Raw genomic sequence first — 17629 nt, forward strand, 5'->3', positions numbered from 1 at the left:
CAGCACCATTTGGGATTAGAAAACAGCCCACATAGAGAAGAAGGGGAAAGGGCTCCCAAAATTCTACTTAGAAAACAGCCAACAGTGGGAAAATAGGACTGGGGCTTGAAAATCTGTCTTCTGGTCTCAGGGTGCACTCAACAGAATTGTGTCCCACATAAGTCCAACAAGCCTTTCTTCTCCCTTTTGTTTGTTTGCTTTTGTTTTTCTTGGTAAAATAAGTTAACCTGCCTTACTTTCAGAATTTTGGTGAGCTTCAAATAAGTTATTCACTCAGCAATTCTGATATATCTATTGAGTGTGCATGTCTGCATAGAAAGCTTCCAATGGGTCGTACCTGACATTTTTTTTTAATGTGTTTTATTGATTACAGTGTTACATTTGTTCCAATTTCCCTTCCCTCTGCTCCCCTCCACCCGGTGGCCCCTCTCCCTCCCCTTGTCCCCCCCTTTTAGTCCATGTCCATTGGTTGTGCATATAGTTCTTCTCAACCTCTCTGTCTATTCCATTCCCTCCTACGATGTTTCTTGATTCCTATATCATCTCCCTCCCTCTCCCCCTTCCCCTTCCCTGCTGACTTCCTCCCAATATGCTCCCCATACCTATAGTTCTTTTTCCACTCTCATTGCCTATTTTGTTTGCCTTTGTTTCAATTCCCTAGCTTCTGTTGTCGTTTCTTGTGATGCAGTTTTCATTTCAGTGTTCATAGTTTTGATCCTCCTTTTTCTAAACCAGTCCTTTTAACATCTCATATAACAGTGGTTTGGATCTAATGAACTCTTTCAGTTTTATTTTGTCCTGGAAACACTTTCTCTGCCCTTCTATTCTGAATGACAGCTTCGCTGGATAAAGTATTCGTGGTTATAGGTTTTGGATTTTTATTACTTTGAATATTTCTTGCCAGTCTCTTCTTGCCTGCAGGGTCTCCCTTGAGAAGTCAGCTGATAGTCTAATTAGGACCCCTTTGTACATGATTCTTTTCTTCTCTCTCGCTGCTTTTAAGATTCTCTCTTTATCTTTAACTTTTGACATTTTGATTATAATGTGTCTTGGAGTGGTTCTCCCTGGGTCCAGTTGTTTCAGAACTCTCTGTGCTTCCTGGACCTGTAAGTCTATTTCCTTCCCCAAGTTTGGGAAGTTCTGCTTTATTATATTTTCACTTAATTTTTCAATTTCTAGTTCTTCTTCTTCGTCCTCTGGCAATCTTATCACCCGTATGTTGGATCTCTTATAGCTGTCCCAGAGATTTCTGATCCTCTCATCATTTTCCTTGCTTCCCGTTTCCTCTCTCTGCACTGGTTGACTGTTCCTTCTCTATGTTCTGGCTTGTTGATTTGAACTCTGGATTTTATTTCCTCACCATCTGTCTCGTATGTGGTTTTGTTCCTTTCAGTATGAATGTTTTTCAATTCTTTCTCATCTTTTTCCAGATCTTTTGTTAATTCTGTAAGCCACCTGATAACAATGGCCCTGAACTGAGCCTCTGACAGGTTTCTTATTTGTTCATCTGTCAGGTTCTTCATCTGTTGCCTGGTGAGCTGCACCACCGGGATTTCTATAGTTGTCTGCCTCATTTTGACAGATGCGTTTTGTATTCTTGGGACGGCTATAGGGGGCAGTGCCTGTGTACTTGTCACAACCCAGAGACCGGCGGCGATCCACAACCTTTTTTGCCGCGCTGTGGCGCTTTGTCGTCACAACCTAGCAACCGGCGGTGGTCCAGCAACCTTTCTCGCTGCACTGTGGCACTTTGTCGTCACTGCCCAGCGACCAGTGGCGATCCGCAACCTATTTCTCAGCGCTGTGGCGCTTTGTGTGGGGGCGGGGGTCCAAGATGGATTCCTGCAGTTATTCCGCTAGGAGACTGGAATCTGTCCTCCCGCCCTCTGGGCCTCACCATTCAAGGTGATGTGGTGGTTGCTTTTCCGAGCATTGGGGTCGCAAGCTGCCGGGGTTAGACTGCAGCTGGGATTGCTCTCCCTGCCGCTGTCCCTGGTGTTACCGCAAACAGCACCGCCCCCTTTTGCTCTTCTTACCTGCCCAAAGGGCGCCGCTGGTTTATAACTTCATACGTTGGGCTTCCGTGTAGCTTTATTTTCTGGAATTTCTAGTTATTTTTTGTTTTGAAGTAGTTGTATTCCTCTCTAGTTGTAGAAGGAGACCGAGCGTGTCCGTCTAAGCCTCCATCTTGGCCAGAAGTTCGTACCTGACATTTATGCTCAGCCTCTAAGATTGGTGGGGCTGGACACACATACACACACACACACACACACACACACACTCATGAGTGAAAGTAATGTTTGAATTAGTGGCCATCTGTATTAATGTTATCTACATACTATGTACTATATTTTCATTCCCTGTCCTTATTTGCTGCTCTTCCATTAGGTAACAGTTGTGAGAACTTAAACATATCCATGCTCCAGAATTACTGAATACTTCTGTGCCCACTCTCGTTTTGGTTGCTGGGAATTCAGTGGGCAAGATGGACAAGTTCTCTCCCCAGTAGGGCTGGCATTCAATCAGTGCTAGTCAGAGAAGAGAGTAACACAAAGATGGTAGATAAGGAACTTCAGATGAAGATTAAATGCTGTGATGAGTCTAGTGCCTGAGCTGGCTTCTTCAGATTCAGGGTAGGCCCTCTGAAAAGCTGATTTCAGAATGAGGAGTTAACCATGCAAGAATCTAGGGAGACAGTTCCAGATGGAGGGAATGAATAATGCTAAGGCCCAAAGGTAAGAATCGGCTTGCCACCCTCAAAGGAACATCAGAAAGGCCATTGTGGCCAGATGAGCCATGAGAGATGAACTCCTAGAGGCAGGTAAGCCCCCCACCATGCAGGACGTGGTAGGCTACTGGTGTTAGGAATTGCATTTGGCTTCATGTAAAGACTCCAACCACAGGGACTTAATCTAATAGGGGTTTGTTTTCCACACAACAGAACAGCCTCCAGGTGTGGTCCACTGCTCTGCAGAGCCTCCACCAGAGCCTCAAAGTCCCACCTGCCTCTGATCTTTCTGCTCTGCCACCTTTGGCATATGGCCTTCATGCCTTTGGTTGCCTCATGGTTGCAGTATTATTGCTCTGCCTTCTGCCTCCTGCCTGAATGAAAGGTGGTATAAATCATGAATAATAAACAGGAGGAAGGGTAATCCTTATATCCAGAATGCAAACTTTTCCCAGATATCCCCTAATAAACCTCCACTTACATTTCAATAGTCATATCCACAGGCCTGCATGTGACCACTGAAGCGAAGTCTAGATAGAGAAGAGGGCTGCTGTTGAACCTTGGGATACTCAAAGGTTCAGGAATTTAGAACAGGAGCCAAATCAACCTGAGAGTTAGCAGCCAAGGTAGCTCCAACAGTGGGTGTTAAGGCAGTTATGTGGCATCCCTGAAACTATGGAGGAGTACTGGATAAATCAGCAAGGTCAAGTGTTGTTGAGGTCAAGTAGGATGAGAGCAGAAGGGTGACCATTGAATTGAACAAACAGCATGGAGGTCATGAGCAACCTTAACACAAGAACTTTCCATGGTTGGGACTAGCCTGTGTCTATCCGGGTGATAACCAGATGGATTGGACTAGGTTGAGGAGTGAGAGGAGGTGGAGTGTTCAACCTCTTTGGGCAGCTATATTGTCAAAGGTACAGCCTAGTGAGGTAGTGGTGTTTCCTTTCCTAAAGGCATTAGGCATGTTCGAACACTAATTCAGCAAGACGAGATTGCTGACTCAGGAGAGCCTAACTGTAATTGCAAGTGCTTGAGAAGACGAGAGGTATGCGATCCAGGGCACGAGAGCAAAGGGTCAGCCTTGGACAGAATCACCATCCGTCGCAACAAAAAGGTGGCAGAGAGTGGGCACAGAGGCAACCCCTCCAGGAACTCTGTCCAAAGTTTCCAGGCTTCACAGCGCAGTCCTTCTCAATTTTAACAAATTCCTGCCATCCCCGGGCCCCTGGTCGGTCCCACCTGGGGTCGGGTCTTATTTCCGCATTTAATTAGTCACTCCACAAGTGATAGCTGGGTGAGGACATCTGGCAGACGGTTCCCTGACCGGTCCACTACGGCGGCTCAGTTTCCCCACCGCTGTCACTAACTCCCCGACAGGGCTGGTTGAGCGCAGCCCAGGAATAGCCACCCTACTGCTGGATATTTTTCAATGTCCTGCGACTGCGCTTGCCAGCCCTGACTCCCACCTATTCTGAACGCACACGCCCCGCCCGCGCCAAGGTTTCCAACGTGGCGCTGCCCAAGGCGCAGGCTCAGTACACGCGGCGCGCAAAGGCAAGCGGAACTGGCCGGATGCAGTGACGTCACGCGCAGCCGCGCGCGGGCAGGGCCGCGCCACGTCGGCGCGCAGGGGCCGCGCCCCCTTCCGACAGCTGCTGCCTGCCCGCCAGCGCGCGGTCCCGGCACCCCACGCGCGTTCCTGCCTGGCTCCCTGGCGTTCACACTCGCGCGCAGTTCCCTCCGGGCTCGCGAGTCCGCCGCCACCGCCGCTGTCGTCCCATCCCCTGCGGAACGCGGTTGCATCATGTCTTCGCCTCCCGAGGGGAAGCTAGAGACGAAAGCCGGACACCCGCCCGCCGGTACGGACTCGTTTCCACTTTCTCTCCTCTAGCGGGTCCGAGGGCGGGCTCGAACCGGCGGGCACGGGGCGCCGGGCAGGGAGGCCCGGGCTCATTGCCCCGGCGTGAGGCGCGGGGACTTGCCAACCAGCCTGAGACCTGTCCACTTCTGGGGCTTTCAGTTAAACTGAGCCCCGCGTTTGGCGAAACCCATTTCTCTAAAGTAGACGAAACATCGCAAGCTTGTGGCAGTTGCATGCAAATTAGAATGATTTGAATAAGCCCAGTTGCAAAACTTCCAAAAAAAGAAATGGGGGCGGTGAACACTTTCCTGGAATGTACAGATGTTTTAGGAGAACGAGTAGCAGCACAATTAAAAGTCTCAGATTTTTTTAACAACAGAGTAGTGGTTAATTTTAGGTTGAGAGCATTTCATACTGACCAAAGGACCAAAAGAATAGAAGGAATTTTTATCATTAATCATTCAATATGACTTTTACCCCCAGTTTCTTCCACATCCATCTTTTTCTCAAAAGTAGGTTTTGTGTGTGTGTGTGTGTGTGTGTGTGCTTTGGGTTGCGGGGGGATTTTTTGTTTGTTTTGTTTTGTTTTTCAAATTCTAAATTCTGAGCCTGAAAGTTAAATTCAGGAAAGAGCCACTTTTCTTGGAACATCTGAACCTGAGCAGTCCTCCGGGTCATTCCGCCTCCTCCCCTTTCTGAGGACCGTTCCTGTTGGCTCCCTCGCTCTGTTCCAGCTGGTCGGCTGCTGTTTCTGCTCACCTTTGGAGTGACAGTGATACCTGTGGAAGGACTCTGGGAGAGAGCGAAAGGTGCTTGGGGCCCAGAAGCCAGGTCACCTCCTCGTGTGGGCTTCTCTTAGGGTCTTCACTGCATACGTTAGTGTTATAAACTCCATCTGCTAATGACAGAAGCCGTCGTGAAACGCGGCTGCTTTGGGTGGCACATTTGTGCCACCTTCTTCTAGGCGTCATCTCCGTCTGCGGTCTCCGCAACAGGGCGCTTGTTCTGTGCTTCAACACTATGAATGGAGCCGCTCTTTGAATATGGTGTATTCCAAAGTAGTGTTTTTCCCTGGGGAAAGAATTTCTCAGCAAGAAAACTAACCTGGACCAGGGAAGAAAAATGGCTGATGTCTGAGGACTTACGAGGCCTGTGATTTTAGAAAGTAGTTCTGCTGTGGTAGAAAATAGGCTTTAGGGGCATGTATGTTGCTTTAGTTAAAAAAAAAAAAAGAAAAGGTACCTCAAAGAGATTTCCTTTAAAGATAACCTGACCTTTAATTCCTACCTCAGCTGATCCATGTCCAGCTTCCTGAGACCTGGGCAGGAAGCAACAACTTTCTCTCCACTACCCTGTTTTAGGGTAATGAGTGGCAGGCAGTAAACCATGTATGTTGGAGTGATACCAAATCAAAGTAGTAGAGACTAAATTTCATATGGAGGCATATCCTTATGGAGATTTTTAAGATCACAGATATGAACTGTGCATATTAACTCCCCAGGAGAAATTCTATGAAGGACTTTGGTTTTCTTTGAATTGTAAACAGGTAGGCTTTGCAAATTACAGATTAGATCGTTTATTTATGCCCAAGGAGAGAGGAGCAAGCTTGTTTGTGCTGGTGTAGCTGTGAACTTGGGTTCTAGGTTTGGGGACTGGGCACTTCTCTAGGGCTCAGTTTTCCTAATCTATGAAATGGGTGGTTTGGGCCAGATGATCTGCTGGGCGAGGCGCCGAGCAGGGCTGCCTTTGCAGCTTTAACTCTCACTGAGCTCCATCCCTTCCATTCATCAGCCCAGGAGTCCAGGGGCGGTTAATCCCACAGATAAAGTCCCCATCTCATAGGAGCTGCTTAAGGAACTGCCACTGTCATTCCCCATTTTCCAAGGCCAGTCATATTGGGCCAGAGTTGGAGGTAGAGCCTGGCATCCTGGCCCAGAGAGAGTTACAGGTTAGAAAGGGGCCTTTCGTCAGGGGCAGTGTTTTACCTCAGAGCAGTGCTCTCAGACCCACTTTCCCATGTGGAACAGAGGCCCCTGTGGGAAAGCTTATTTTGGCAAAAAGCAGAGGGTATTCGGGTATTCTTGTTTACTCTGGCATGGCCAGAAAGTAGGAAGTTCTGCAGAGTTGATGTTTTAAAAAATAATAATAAAGGCAACCAACCATCACAGAGGAGAATTATCAGGGATAGCCAAGAGCCCAATTCATAAATCAAAATTACAGCCTTGAAAACTTTGGGTATACTGTCATTAAGTGCTTAAATCCTCCAGTGGAAACAATAAAATTCTTTCATGACTATCTTCATGCTCTTTTGTGTTTTCTCGTTATTGCTGTCTGAACCAGGTATCCTCCTGTGCACTCCCACAACGTCACACTGACCTTCACCTCTCTGCCTCTCTTGCTTCCGAGATTGAGTCTTATTGATATCTTCATCCCCAGGGGCTGGCACAAAGTATTCAATAAGTAGCTCCTGAGTGAGTTTCTTTAGAGCCTCTTAGCACCTCTCATTTCCCCATAGCTTGTGGGGCCTACCACTTTCTCTAGTCAGCACTGTCTCTAATGTTCAATTTAGGCAGCATTATGATAGTGCAAATAGTAACTAACGTTTGCTGAGTGTTAGTTACAGTGTGCCTGGTGTAGAAGAAAAATAATGTTCCCTCTATCCTTATAGGTTCTTGGCTGAAACGCTTCTCCCCACCCCCCAAAATAAAGACAGATTAGTAAGAGAAAAACAAAGAGAAGTTCAGTAACAAAAATACCTCTTCTATACATGGGAGAGACCAGGAAAACTGAGTAACTCCCTGAAATGGCCCAAGCCACCACCTTGAATACCAACTTCAACTGAAGACAGAAAAAAACATTTGAGGGTGGTGAGTCATTATGGGATGTTTCCAGGAAAAGCCAGATTAACCAGGACATGGTTGTTATGCAGATTTAAGGTTCTCTTGTAATTTAGTCATCCTTCCCTTTCTAGTACAGAGAGGGAGATACTTAACAAATGGAGATTTCCATTATAAATGGAAATGGAAAAAGGGTAGCTTCTCAGCGGTCTGAGCTTTTCCTTGTCTGCTGTTTCTTAATCAGCTCAAAATAACCTTTATGCCAAAAAAGTGTATTTAGGGGTGGCATATTCTGCTCCCCTTCACTGGCATTGTTCTAAGACCTTGGCTCTTATTCACTTAACTAGTGGTCACCTTATAGCTGGGATAAAGAGGACAACTCCATTTTAAAAACTGGAGTTTTTAAACCATTCAGAGTGTCTCCTTTTGGAGCCAGTTAAGTTCCAGAGGACCAGCCGATAGGTCCTTTGCCTCTTGGAACCTCAGCAGGCATTCTCAACAAGGGGCTCCACCCCCTGCCATGTGTCTCTTCCCAAGGTGTGAGATTAATGAGGCTGTTCACAGAGGCTTCTGCAGAATGTGGAGGAAAGGCGCTGTGCTAATAACACAGAGCGCATTGCTCATGAGTGGCGACGGCACGCTCTCAACCAGTGCAGTCCTCTGTGCAAGTAATCAGGTCTTAATGATTTCAGGCCTCTCCACTGCCCTCGACTACAAAGTATCTGTGGAGAAACGGCGTCACACTGCTTGTTCTGTGAGAGTTACTGCAAATACAGATTAGCCAGATCAGAATTAGTGAGGTTCTGTTCCATCTCATAGTGCTAGGATGCCTCTGTAGAAGGAGGACATAATTCTAAGTCACGCTATGACTCATTTCTGCCAGTCTTCTTGAGTTGGTGCCAATGATATGGCCAAAGCTCTTTGTTAAATACATTTTTCTGGCCCTGGTTCCCTCCATTTCCCAGGGGAGCCAAAGCCCTATGTTAGTAAAGTTCTCATAAATCTAATATGTGATAGCGTTGAGCATTAATAGTTTTACGTATGAACCGTATGTAGAAACCATCCCTTCTAGAACTGAGTCAAATGGAAATATAGAACAGTTGTATTTATTGAAAGTAAAATGAGAAATAGACTCCTTTAACTTTTATATTAATTCCAAAATAATTCAATTTTTTGTTATATTAGTCAGACACAAGTTAAAGATGCATTTAAATGGCTGTGGGTGGTAAATCTCCCTGAATTATCTTTTGCAGGAAAGTTTTTATATTCTCTAGACCTCTCTGTTGCTAAAAATGGAAGACTAATGAGTTTTATTGTAGTAACTCTATAGTCACAGGCTTGCTAAGCGTGCCCCTTCTGTCCTCAGCCCTCGCTGATCAATGCTTGAAGGTACAGGAAGGAGGTCTGCCTTTACCCTGGCCATGCCAAGAAAAAACAAACCCTTTTAGTCACTGCATTTTTTCAGAAGCTTCCAGTCAGGATGGACTATAGCATTCCTAAGGCGTGTTTTAGATTTAACCTCTGTTCTCTAGCACCCTTTCTTCTGGGCATGTCGTTTTTCAGACAATGCCTGGTGCATTCTTACTTGGTTCTGTGAATCCTTTCCCCTTCCCATTTTCAGCAATCTTTTTGTTTATATTCACTTTTTTATAAAATACTACCTATTAGTTACAGTTATATTGTATTCGCAATTGTAACAAACAATCCAAAATGTCAGTGTCTGAACAAGTCAAGTTTATTTCTTTCTCGGGCGGCACCTCCTGTGAGTCCTAGGGCAGAGGTCTGGGTCCCCCCTGCCACACGGCTCTGCCATCTCGATGCCCAGTCTCTGCAGAGAGGACAACAAGTGTAGGACATGGTGCGGGGCCCTTACTGAGCTGGGTACTGATGACCGTCCTGGTGAGGGTTAGCTGCCCACATCAGTGGAGAGCCATGCAGGGAGCACCTCATAGGGGTCACTCCTTCACACCCCCAGGAGTTGCATTTTACATCTGAGGGAGCAGCAATAAGGAGATGCTGATGCACCAAGGAGTCGAAAACTAAAGGTCTCTCCAAATACGAGATGACAATTGTTAAAACCCATTTAATGAGAGTAGATGACAGTTGAGCATATGCTGTGTGCCCGGTCCCGTTGGAGGTGTTGCGTGTGTGCTATCTCATATGGTCCTCAGTGAACCCCTGAGGGGCAAGGACAGAGCATTGTCACCCTTCTCACAGAGGACCCTGTGGCACAGAGGCAGTTAGCAACTCGCCCAGACACATACACATGCATGTGCACACACATGAGCTCTCAGGCAGAGCTGGGATTTGAACCCGGGAGTGTGGTTCTGGGATCCATGCCCTTAACCTCTGTATAGCACTTCTGCTAGGAGGAAACTTGCTAGGCGTTAAATTTGAAGCTCTTGTTTGACTAGCAACCACGACAAAAGTCCAAGATTTTTTTTTTCTCTCTCATAAAAATACTTATACTTTCAAATATTCCACAAAGATTTCTGCAATCTAATTCTACTTTTGTATTTTCACAAATGAAGAGTTCTAATGAAAATGATAAAATCCCAATAAATATGTGCTGTCCTTTTTTTATGTTTGGTCAAGATTGCCATTTAAATGTCTCAGCCTTGAGTTATTATTATTGTCACTTTTTATTGCTGTATTAATCACTGCACATACTGTGAGGGATGGGTGAAGTTAATTGTTTTTATAAACTAAATTAAAGGAAGTGCTAATGCAGAGTGACTAGTGAGCTTTGTCATGTGTACTTACTTCAACAGAGGAGTAGACAGGCCTCTCTGTGTGAGCTTCAGATGACAATTATTTCAAATGTCACCTTGACATGCATTGTCAGTTTTCTTTGTAGTTACCTGCACAGCCCTTTTTACTTTTAGTTTATAGAAAACATCTGTGAGTTACAGTTTTAAAGTTTTATGTCTGCCAAGTTGAAATAATTCATAGATCATTTTTAAATGGGCAACTGTATTAATTTTCTCAGGCTGCTATAACAAAATGCCATAGACTAGGTGACTTAAACAACAGAAATTTATTTCCTCAACAGTTCTAGAGGCTGGAAGTCCAAGATCACAGTCTGGCAGGTCTGGTTCCTCCTGAGACCTCTCTCCATGGCTTATAGAGAGCTGCCTTCTCGCTGTGTCCTCACGTGGCCTTTTCTCTGTGCACCTGCATCCCTGTGTCTTTCCTCCTTCTTAGAAGGATACCAGTTCCATTAGATCAGGGCCCCACCTAGCAGCCTCTTTTCAATCTGATCACCTCCTTGTAAGGCCCTGTCTCCAAATACATTCATATTCTGAGGTTATTGGGGTCAGGGCTTCAACATATGAATTTTGAGAGACCACAGTTCAGCCCATAATAATAACACTCTTAATCAACTTCTAATGGACATGTGGTGGGGATGGAATAGATGGGGGGGAAAAGTGAATTTTAAAAAATCATTTAGTGGGACAATTCTTTCAGCCTCCCCCTTTGGCAAAAAAAAAAAAAAAAAAAAGTACAACGCACACATACAGTTATTTCAATAGAGTGGTAAATTGTCTTAAACCTGCTACAAAATTTTATTTTCACTATTTCTTAAGGTTTGGTATGCTACATAACTGGGAAATTTTGATAAGCCACCAGCAAATGGTATTTTTGTTTTCTTCTTTTAAAATCTGAATGCAAAACGAGGGAAATCCCCGAAGTGAGGGAACCACAACTAGTAAAGAAACTGAAATTTATACCAGTATGAGCCTTGAGCCCACATGAGGCAGAGAGTGACCTGATGTCTCTTCCTTTCCCTATAAAGACACCAGTCATACTACTGTAGATTAGGGCCCACCCCAACAGCTTCATTTAACCCAGGACCCCAGCAGAAAGTGGGATGCTCAGGCCAAATCCATGTTGAAAGAGAAGAGGAAGAATTGTGGCCAGTGGGATGGTGGGAAAGCTGTTCTGCTTCAGCCTGTGCTCCGGATGGAGAAAAAGTGTCCTTGAGGATTCGTGAATGCAGGCCTGCCTTCACTAGGCAGTCAGTTCAAGTTCACACTGCTTAGCAGTTCCTGAGGAATCTGACATAAAAAGGGTTTCCAGATGCCTGTACTCCTATAGCATCTCTCCAAAAGGATGCTGCCTGCATGCCAGGCCCCCGAGGATCCCCACAGAGAAAGCCCTCCTGAAGACAAGCTCCTCTTCTACAGTCACCCCAGCAAGAGATCCAGCAGACAAAAACAGACAGTACATGAGCCTCCCAAGGACCTCAGATAATAAAATAATTGGGTAGCTATCTGTAAAACAAGCATATCTAAAATGATTAAATATATAAAAGAAGTAAAAACACAAGAAATGAATAAAGCCTTGCTTTGCCTTTTTCTAATGGACACCGCTAGGTGCTGTTGGCCATGAAGCGGGCATCGTCGGCTTCCTGAAGTTAGGGGGTCGGCAAACTCTCCTGAGGAAGTTGAAAACTAAACCTTGAAGTGTGGGAGCCTGGGGGCATATTCCACATTCGTTTTTCATGTTCTTCAGGATCATGAGGAACTTGTTCCGGACTTTTCTAATTCTGCAAGGTCCAAGCAAATCTGAAAATGCCAGAGGCCGTGGCCTGACAAGTTGCCTGTGTTGGGTGATGAGCGCTGAACTGTGACAGCCATGGCCTGACAAGTTGCCTCTGTTGCGTGATGGGCGCTGAACTGTGACAGAACGCTGGGAGTGGCTATCCTGAGGAGGGAGGGCAAGGCGTGCTGAGCCCAGGGCCGAAGTGCCGTTGACATGGCTCTGCTTTCTGCAAGGACTCGCCTGTGCAAGCCTGCCAACACCTCTGTCTCAGCCCGTTTGGGTTCTGCAGCAGACTGCCATAGACTGGTGGCTTTTAAACACAGTGCTTCAAGCTGGAAGTCCAAGATTGGGGTGCCATCAGATTCCGTGTCTGGTGAGGGTCTATTTCCCAGTTCTTAGACAACTGTGTTCTCTGTGTCCTCACTTGGGGGTAGGGGAAAGGGAGCTCTCTGGGGTCTCTTTAGAATGGCTCTGATCCCATTTTTGAGGGCTCCACCCTTGTGACCTAATCACTTCCCAAAGGCCCCACCCTTAAACACCATCACCTTGGGGGTTTAGGATTTCAACAGACTCTCTTCTCATTTAAACTTTTAGATCTTAGGATGATGCTTTTATCCCCGTTTTGCAGATGAAGCAGCAAGGCTTTGAGGGGCTGAGTCTGAGACCATATAGCTGTGGACATGGAGGAGCTTGCTGATCCCACATAAGGCTGGCTTTTGGTTATAGGGCCAGCATTTTCAAACTCTATTCCATGGAATACTATAGCCCTAAAGGATGATAACCTGAATTACTAGGGGGGCGGGGGGGATGCGGGATAAAAGTCCAGTGGTCAAATACATTTAGGAAAGGTGACATTCTCTATGTGCTTTATAAGGCTTTATAATGCATGCTGAAAGGCGAGAAAATCTTTCTGAAGAAACCCATTTAATTTTGTTCACCCTACCATTTCCCACAATCCACATTTTTTTTTCTTGTGAAACAGTCTAAATATATTAACCATTAAGAAAATAGAAATCATACTACAATAAGATACCACTTCAGACCCTCTAGTTTGGCTATAATTTAGAAGATAATAACAAGTATTGGTGAGCATATGAAGAAATTGGAACCCTCAGACTGATTGGAATAGATAATGGTGCTGTGGCTTTGGAGTTCCTCAAAATGGTGACGAGTTACTATGTGACCTAGCTATTCCACTGCTAGGTATATATATATACCCAAGAAAATGAAGGTCTGTGTTCATGTATCCACACAGAAGCTTGTATACAAGTTGTTCATGGCTGCATTATTTATAACAACCAAAATGTAGAAATAACCCAAATGTCTCATCAACAGTTGAATGGATGAATTAAATGTGATCTGTCCATGCAATGGAATATTACTCAGCCATAAAAAGGAATGAAGGACTGACACACATTACAACAGGGATAAACCTTGAAAACATGCTGAGTGAAAGCAGCCAGTCACCAAGGCCACGTATTTTATGATTCCATTTATGTCAAATGTCCAAAATAGACAAATCCAGATGACTATTGCTGAGGGGAGGAGGGATTCAAGAGGGACCATTCGTGATTTGGGATTTCTGTTTGGGGTGATGAAAATGTTCTCAGGTTGATTGTGGTGATGGTTGTACAACTCCAAGTACACTCAGAAACCATTGAATTGTACATTCTAAATGGGTGAAGTGTATTGTATGTGAATTATGGCCAGGCTGTTTTAAAAAACTAAATTGACATCTGCCAAGATTTAGATTTTGCAGCACAGTTTGGGAATCTTGACTGTCACCTGAGTAGCCTTAGTGACTGGCATGGCAACTGTGCCATGCCACCTGTAGCTGTGTCACCCCATCAAAAGCAGCATTAGAGACAAATACTGTATGATTTCACTTACATGTGGAATCTCAAAAACAAAACAAATGAACAAACAAAATGAAAACAGAAATAAACTCATAGAGAACAAACTGATGGTTGCCAAAGGAGGGAGGGTGAGGGGTGAGCAGAAAAGGGGAAGGAGATTAAAAAATACAAAATTCCAGTTATGAAATAAATCATGGGGATGTAAAGTACAGTATAGGGAATATAGTTACTAATATTGTAATTACAGTGACATGATTACTAGACTTATTGTGGTGATCACTTGTACACCTGAAACTAATAATATTGTATGTAATTATAATTGAAAAATAAAAAATAATGCAGGACTATTCAGATGTTTTTTTAAAAATCATTAATATTTGAGAAAACATCACCGGCAGGGATTCAGTGGGCCCTTGTTGCACTGAGAAGACGTACAGACCTAAAGCAAGTGGCCACTTTGTCCACATGGTTGGTGCTCTGGTTACACTACTGCTCTTATAAAATACTATGAGACTACAAACAAACAAGAGCCATGGAGAGTTTAAGTGAATCTGAAGTAACAAGAGTGCTGAGTGCCGTATCTTATTGACTTTTCTCCAGCAACGCTAACCTATTTAATCATTGTCAATGCCAGCTTATCTGGGCTAAGTTGTGGCCATGGGGCAACCCAGAACTTTCGAGTCAGTTTCCCTGGTCCTCTGGCAGTTCCGTTTCCACACTGATCATAGCCCCCCGTCATTTTCTTTCTAGTGAAAGCCGGTGGAATGCGAATTGTGCAGAAACACCCGCATTCTGGAGACACCAAAGAAGAGAGAGACAAGGACGACCAGGAATGGGAGAGCCCCAGGTGAGAGAGTGCTGTTGAATCTTGAGCATGTGTCACCAACAATCATCGTTCAGTTAAAAATTAATGTTTGTTCTCTACTGTGTGCTTTTGATAACTTCTGGCTGGTTTGGGCTCCTGCTGTGTATTTTTCCTTTCCTAATCAGTGAGGTGAGGGTTCTGTTCTCAGACATGGGAGAAATGGGAAATCCAGAATATGCCCTCTTTCCTGACTACATCTTAGCATATGCTACCAAACTGTGGGCAGCATCCTGGAGACCTTTGAAAGTGCCACACTAGTTGAACCTTTGGGGTGTGCCTGGCGTTCTGTGCAGCCAGGGTAGAGAATTACTGATATTTAAAATGTTCACAAACATTTGGGCTTTCCCAGTTCTTCAACCAAATTGAGAATCAATGCAGCTTGGGGTCCTTAAATGACATCTCTGTCCCCAGCCCTCTGGATCTTGGACAGCTCATCTCCTGCATCCCCTACCCCTGCTTACTAACTGTTTTCCTCAGAGGTTCTAATGTCAAGTTTGGTTCAGGGAGCTTGATACCAATCCATCTCCACCCACTTCGTAATGCACAAACATGCGCCACAAATGTATCGCCTGTTGGATGTTATCCACGTAGGAGAAAGTGGACACTGGACTTTCTGCCTTACAACCTGTCCCGGTGTGTGGGGGGTCTCCCTGAGAGGAGGAGGGAAACTGTGACAAGGGTGTGGAAAGCAGCTAACCTGTATTTCTGTGGATTGGGCACATTATTTAATTTCAGTCCAGTAGTCCTGAATGGGAGGTGGTATTCTCCTGATTTACATATGGGAAACTCAGGTTCAGAGAGACTATAAACCTGCCTACATTGTGTGCCTTGCAAGTTAAAAGGGCAGGAATCTAAATCCTACCAGGGTCCAGGGCAGGCCAGGCTTCCAACTGAATTGCTCCCACAAGCTTGTGCAAGTTCTCGGTGTCCCATGTAGTCACCACATGTCCGCTTATGTATGTGCTGCACCTCTGGGTGTTTTCTGTAAGTCTTCAGATAGTGTGAGTTACCCTGCAGTCACTTGAGGGGTGGGCAAAATTTGGGTGAAGTTTCTGAGTGATTCTTGCCCATTTAAAATCATGAGATCAGCAATGTGAAGGTTCAGCACGAGTTCTGGTTTTAAAAGAAGTGGTGTAAAGAAAATTCTTTCTCACTGGCTACTTTCACAAAGCTGTGTTTGGAGCATAACAGTGTTGGTAACTCCTAGAAGTCCATATAGTCCTGTACCTGAAAACCTTGGGCCCCTTTTATTTCAGGATTGAGAAATTCTGCTTTCTTGTGTGAGTGTAAGTGGAATAAGGTACAAATAGCTTTTTCTTGTGTAACACAGTGTCAGTACAGTGAGAGATGATAATTTATTAGCATTTTTAGAAATAAGGACAGAACAGCCCATTCTTTTTCTTTCAATTGATTTTTTCATGAGGTGAAATGCAGCGTTTATGAAAGATGCGCCTTGTAAATAAATATGCCAGAGAATGAACGATTGCAAGAGAAAGGAGCAAGCACCCAGGACTCTAGAATTTAGCATCTCACTTGCTGTAAAGGTTTGTTCTCTATTGTACTGAGTGTTGTGAAGCAGGCTGACTGCAAAGTAGGGTTTACACAAGACATGAGCGAGGGTTTTGTGTTCCCTGCAGCCAGACGGCTATAATATGCTCCCTATGGGTATGCTAGCTCTTGTCCTCCTGACTTTGGCTTCACTCTTGACCGCTGAGGGTTAAACCACTGGACACACCACTAACAGATGTGGTCAGCCTCTGTGGAGTCAGGCTATTGATCTATGCTGCCAACACAACTTCCAAAGCCCTGCACTGGCCCTGGTACTCTGCATAATAGTTTACCTCCACACTAGGCTCTCCCCATTTTCTTGTGGGCTGATGGAATAATTCTAGTTAGTCATCATCTCTATATTTTAGAGTACAATGAGTTCCAAGTGCTCTGCACATATTAATTCATTGGATCCTCACAACTATATTGTCATTCCTATTTCAGAGTTGGTTGCTGATTATTATCCCCATCCCAGATTACTGCTCCCACTTCAGCAGCTCAGAGAGGGCAAGTGACTTTTCCAGGCTCACACAGTGAATGAATGGCAGAGCCAGCTTCCTAGCCCTGGCAGCTGGGTTCAGAGTCCTCACTCTTAGCAACCAAGCTGTGCTTACCCAAATGTGTGCCTGTTTTGTGTTGGGCACTACTGAGTGCTTTCTACTGAGTTTAGAGCTCACACCACCTATGAGTTGATATGATTATGACCATGATAGAGATGAAGAAACCAAGGCTTAGAGAGGCTGTCCGGCCCAGTGGTCTATATATAGCTAGTCAGCAGCTGGGCCAGGAGTCAGCCCTGAGTCTGTCTTGATTGGACACCTGTGCCTCTAATATTCTACAGAATTCCCCTGAATTGACAGAATATTTCTGAGATCACAAAGGCTGTAAATCTGGATCCCCTTTAAAAATCAGCCAATTGATTCTGGGGTTGCCCATAACCTTTTCCATATTCCTCCAGCCGATGTTGCTACCCAGGCAACCTCACCATCAGTAGACGGTCTAATTATCAGTTTAAAACAAGGTTCCGGTGACAGGAAATTCTTTACATATGGAAAGGCCCCCTTTTTCTTTTGCAGAATTTGTCAAACATTTAATTATTCTCTTGGAAATGTTGTGGTATGTGACTTCAACATCCACATTACCCTAATCGTAAAGCTTTATATGTTTTCATGTTTGGATTCCAAGTCTTCTCTGGATATGAAAATAAGTGCATAGTCTCAGTTGCCAATTTCCTTCCCAAAGTTTTTTAAACTGGCATTATGTTCACCATCTCATCTCTGGTGGCTTCCTTCCTCATTAATCTGATAATCAAACACTGATTACAGGGAAAATGAACAACTGGTGCTTTAAAGGGGCTATTATGTGACCAGACACACCAAAAACCTC

The 17629-nt window shown here is 44.8% G+C and overlaps 1 protein-coding gene across 1 annotated transcript in view; it reads left to right on the forward strand.

The window, feature by feature from the left end:
• Window positions 1-4351: 4351 nt before the first annotated feature.
• The window catches only part of DAP (death associated protein), a 49970-nt gene continuing 36692 nt past the window's right edge, over window positions 4352-17629 (forward strand). The window contains exons 1-2 of the mRNA XM_090276227.1: window positions 4352-4590; window positions 14581-14677. Coding sequence (XP_090132353.1) covers window positions 4536-4590; window positions 14581-14677 — 152 coding nt within the window. The 5' untranslated portion in view covers window positions 4352-4535. The remainder of the gene's footprint in view (window positions 4591-14580; window positions 14678-17629) is intronic.

Source organism: Furipterus horrens, unplaced genomic scaffold, assembly GCF_987537825.1.
Source record: "Furipterus horrens unplaced genomic scaffold, mFurHor1.1.pri manual_scaffold_5, whole genome shotgun sequence".
NCBI classification, from domain to species: Eukaryota; Metazoa; Chordata; class Mammalia; order Chiroptera; family Furipteridae; genus Furipterus; species Furipterus horrens.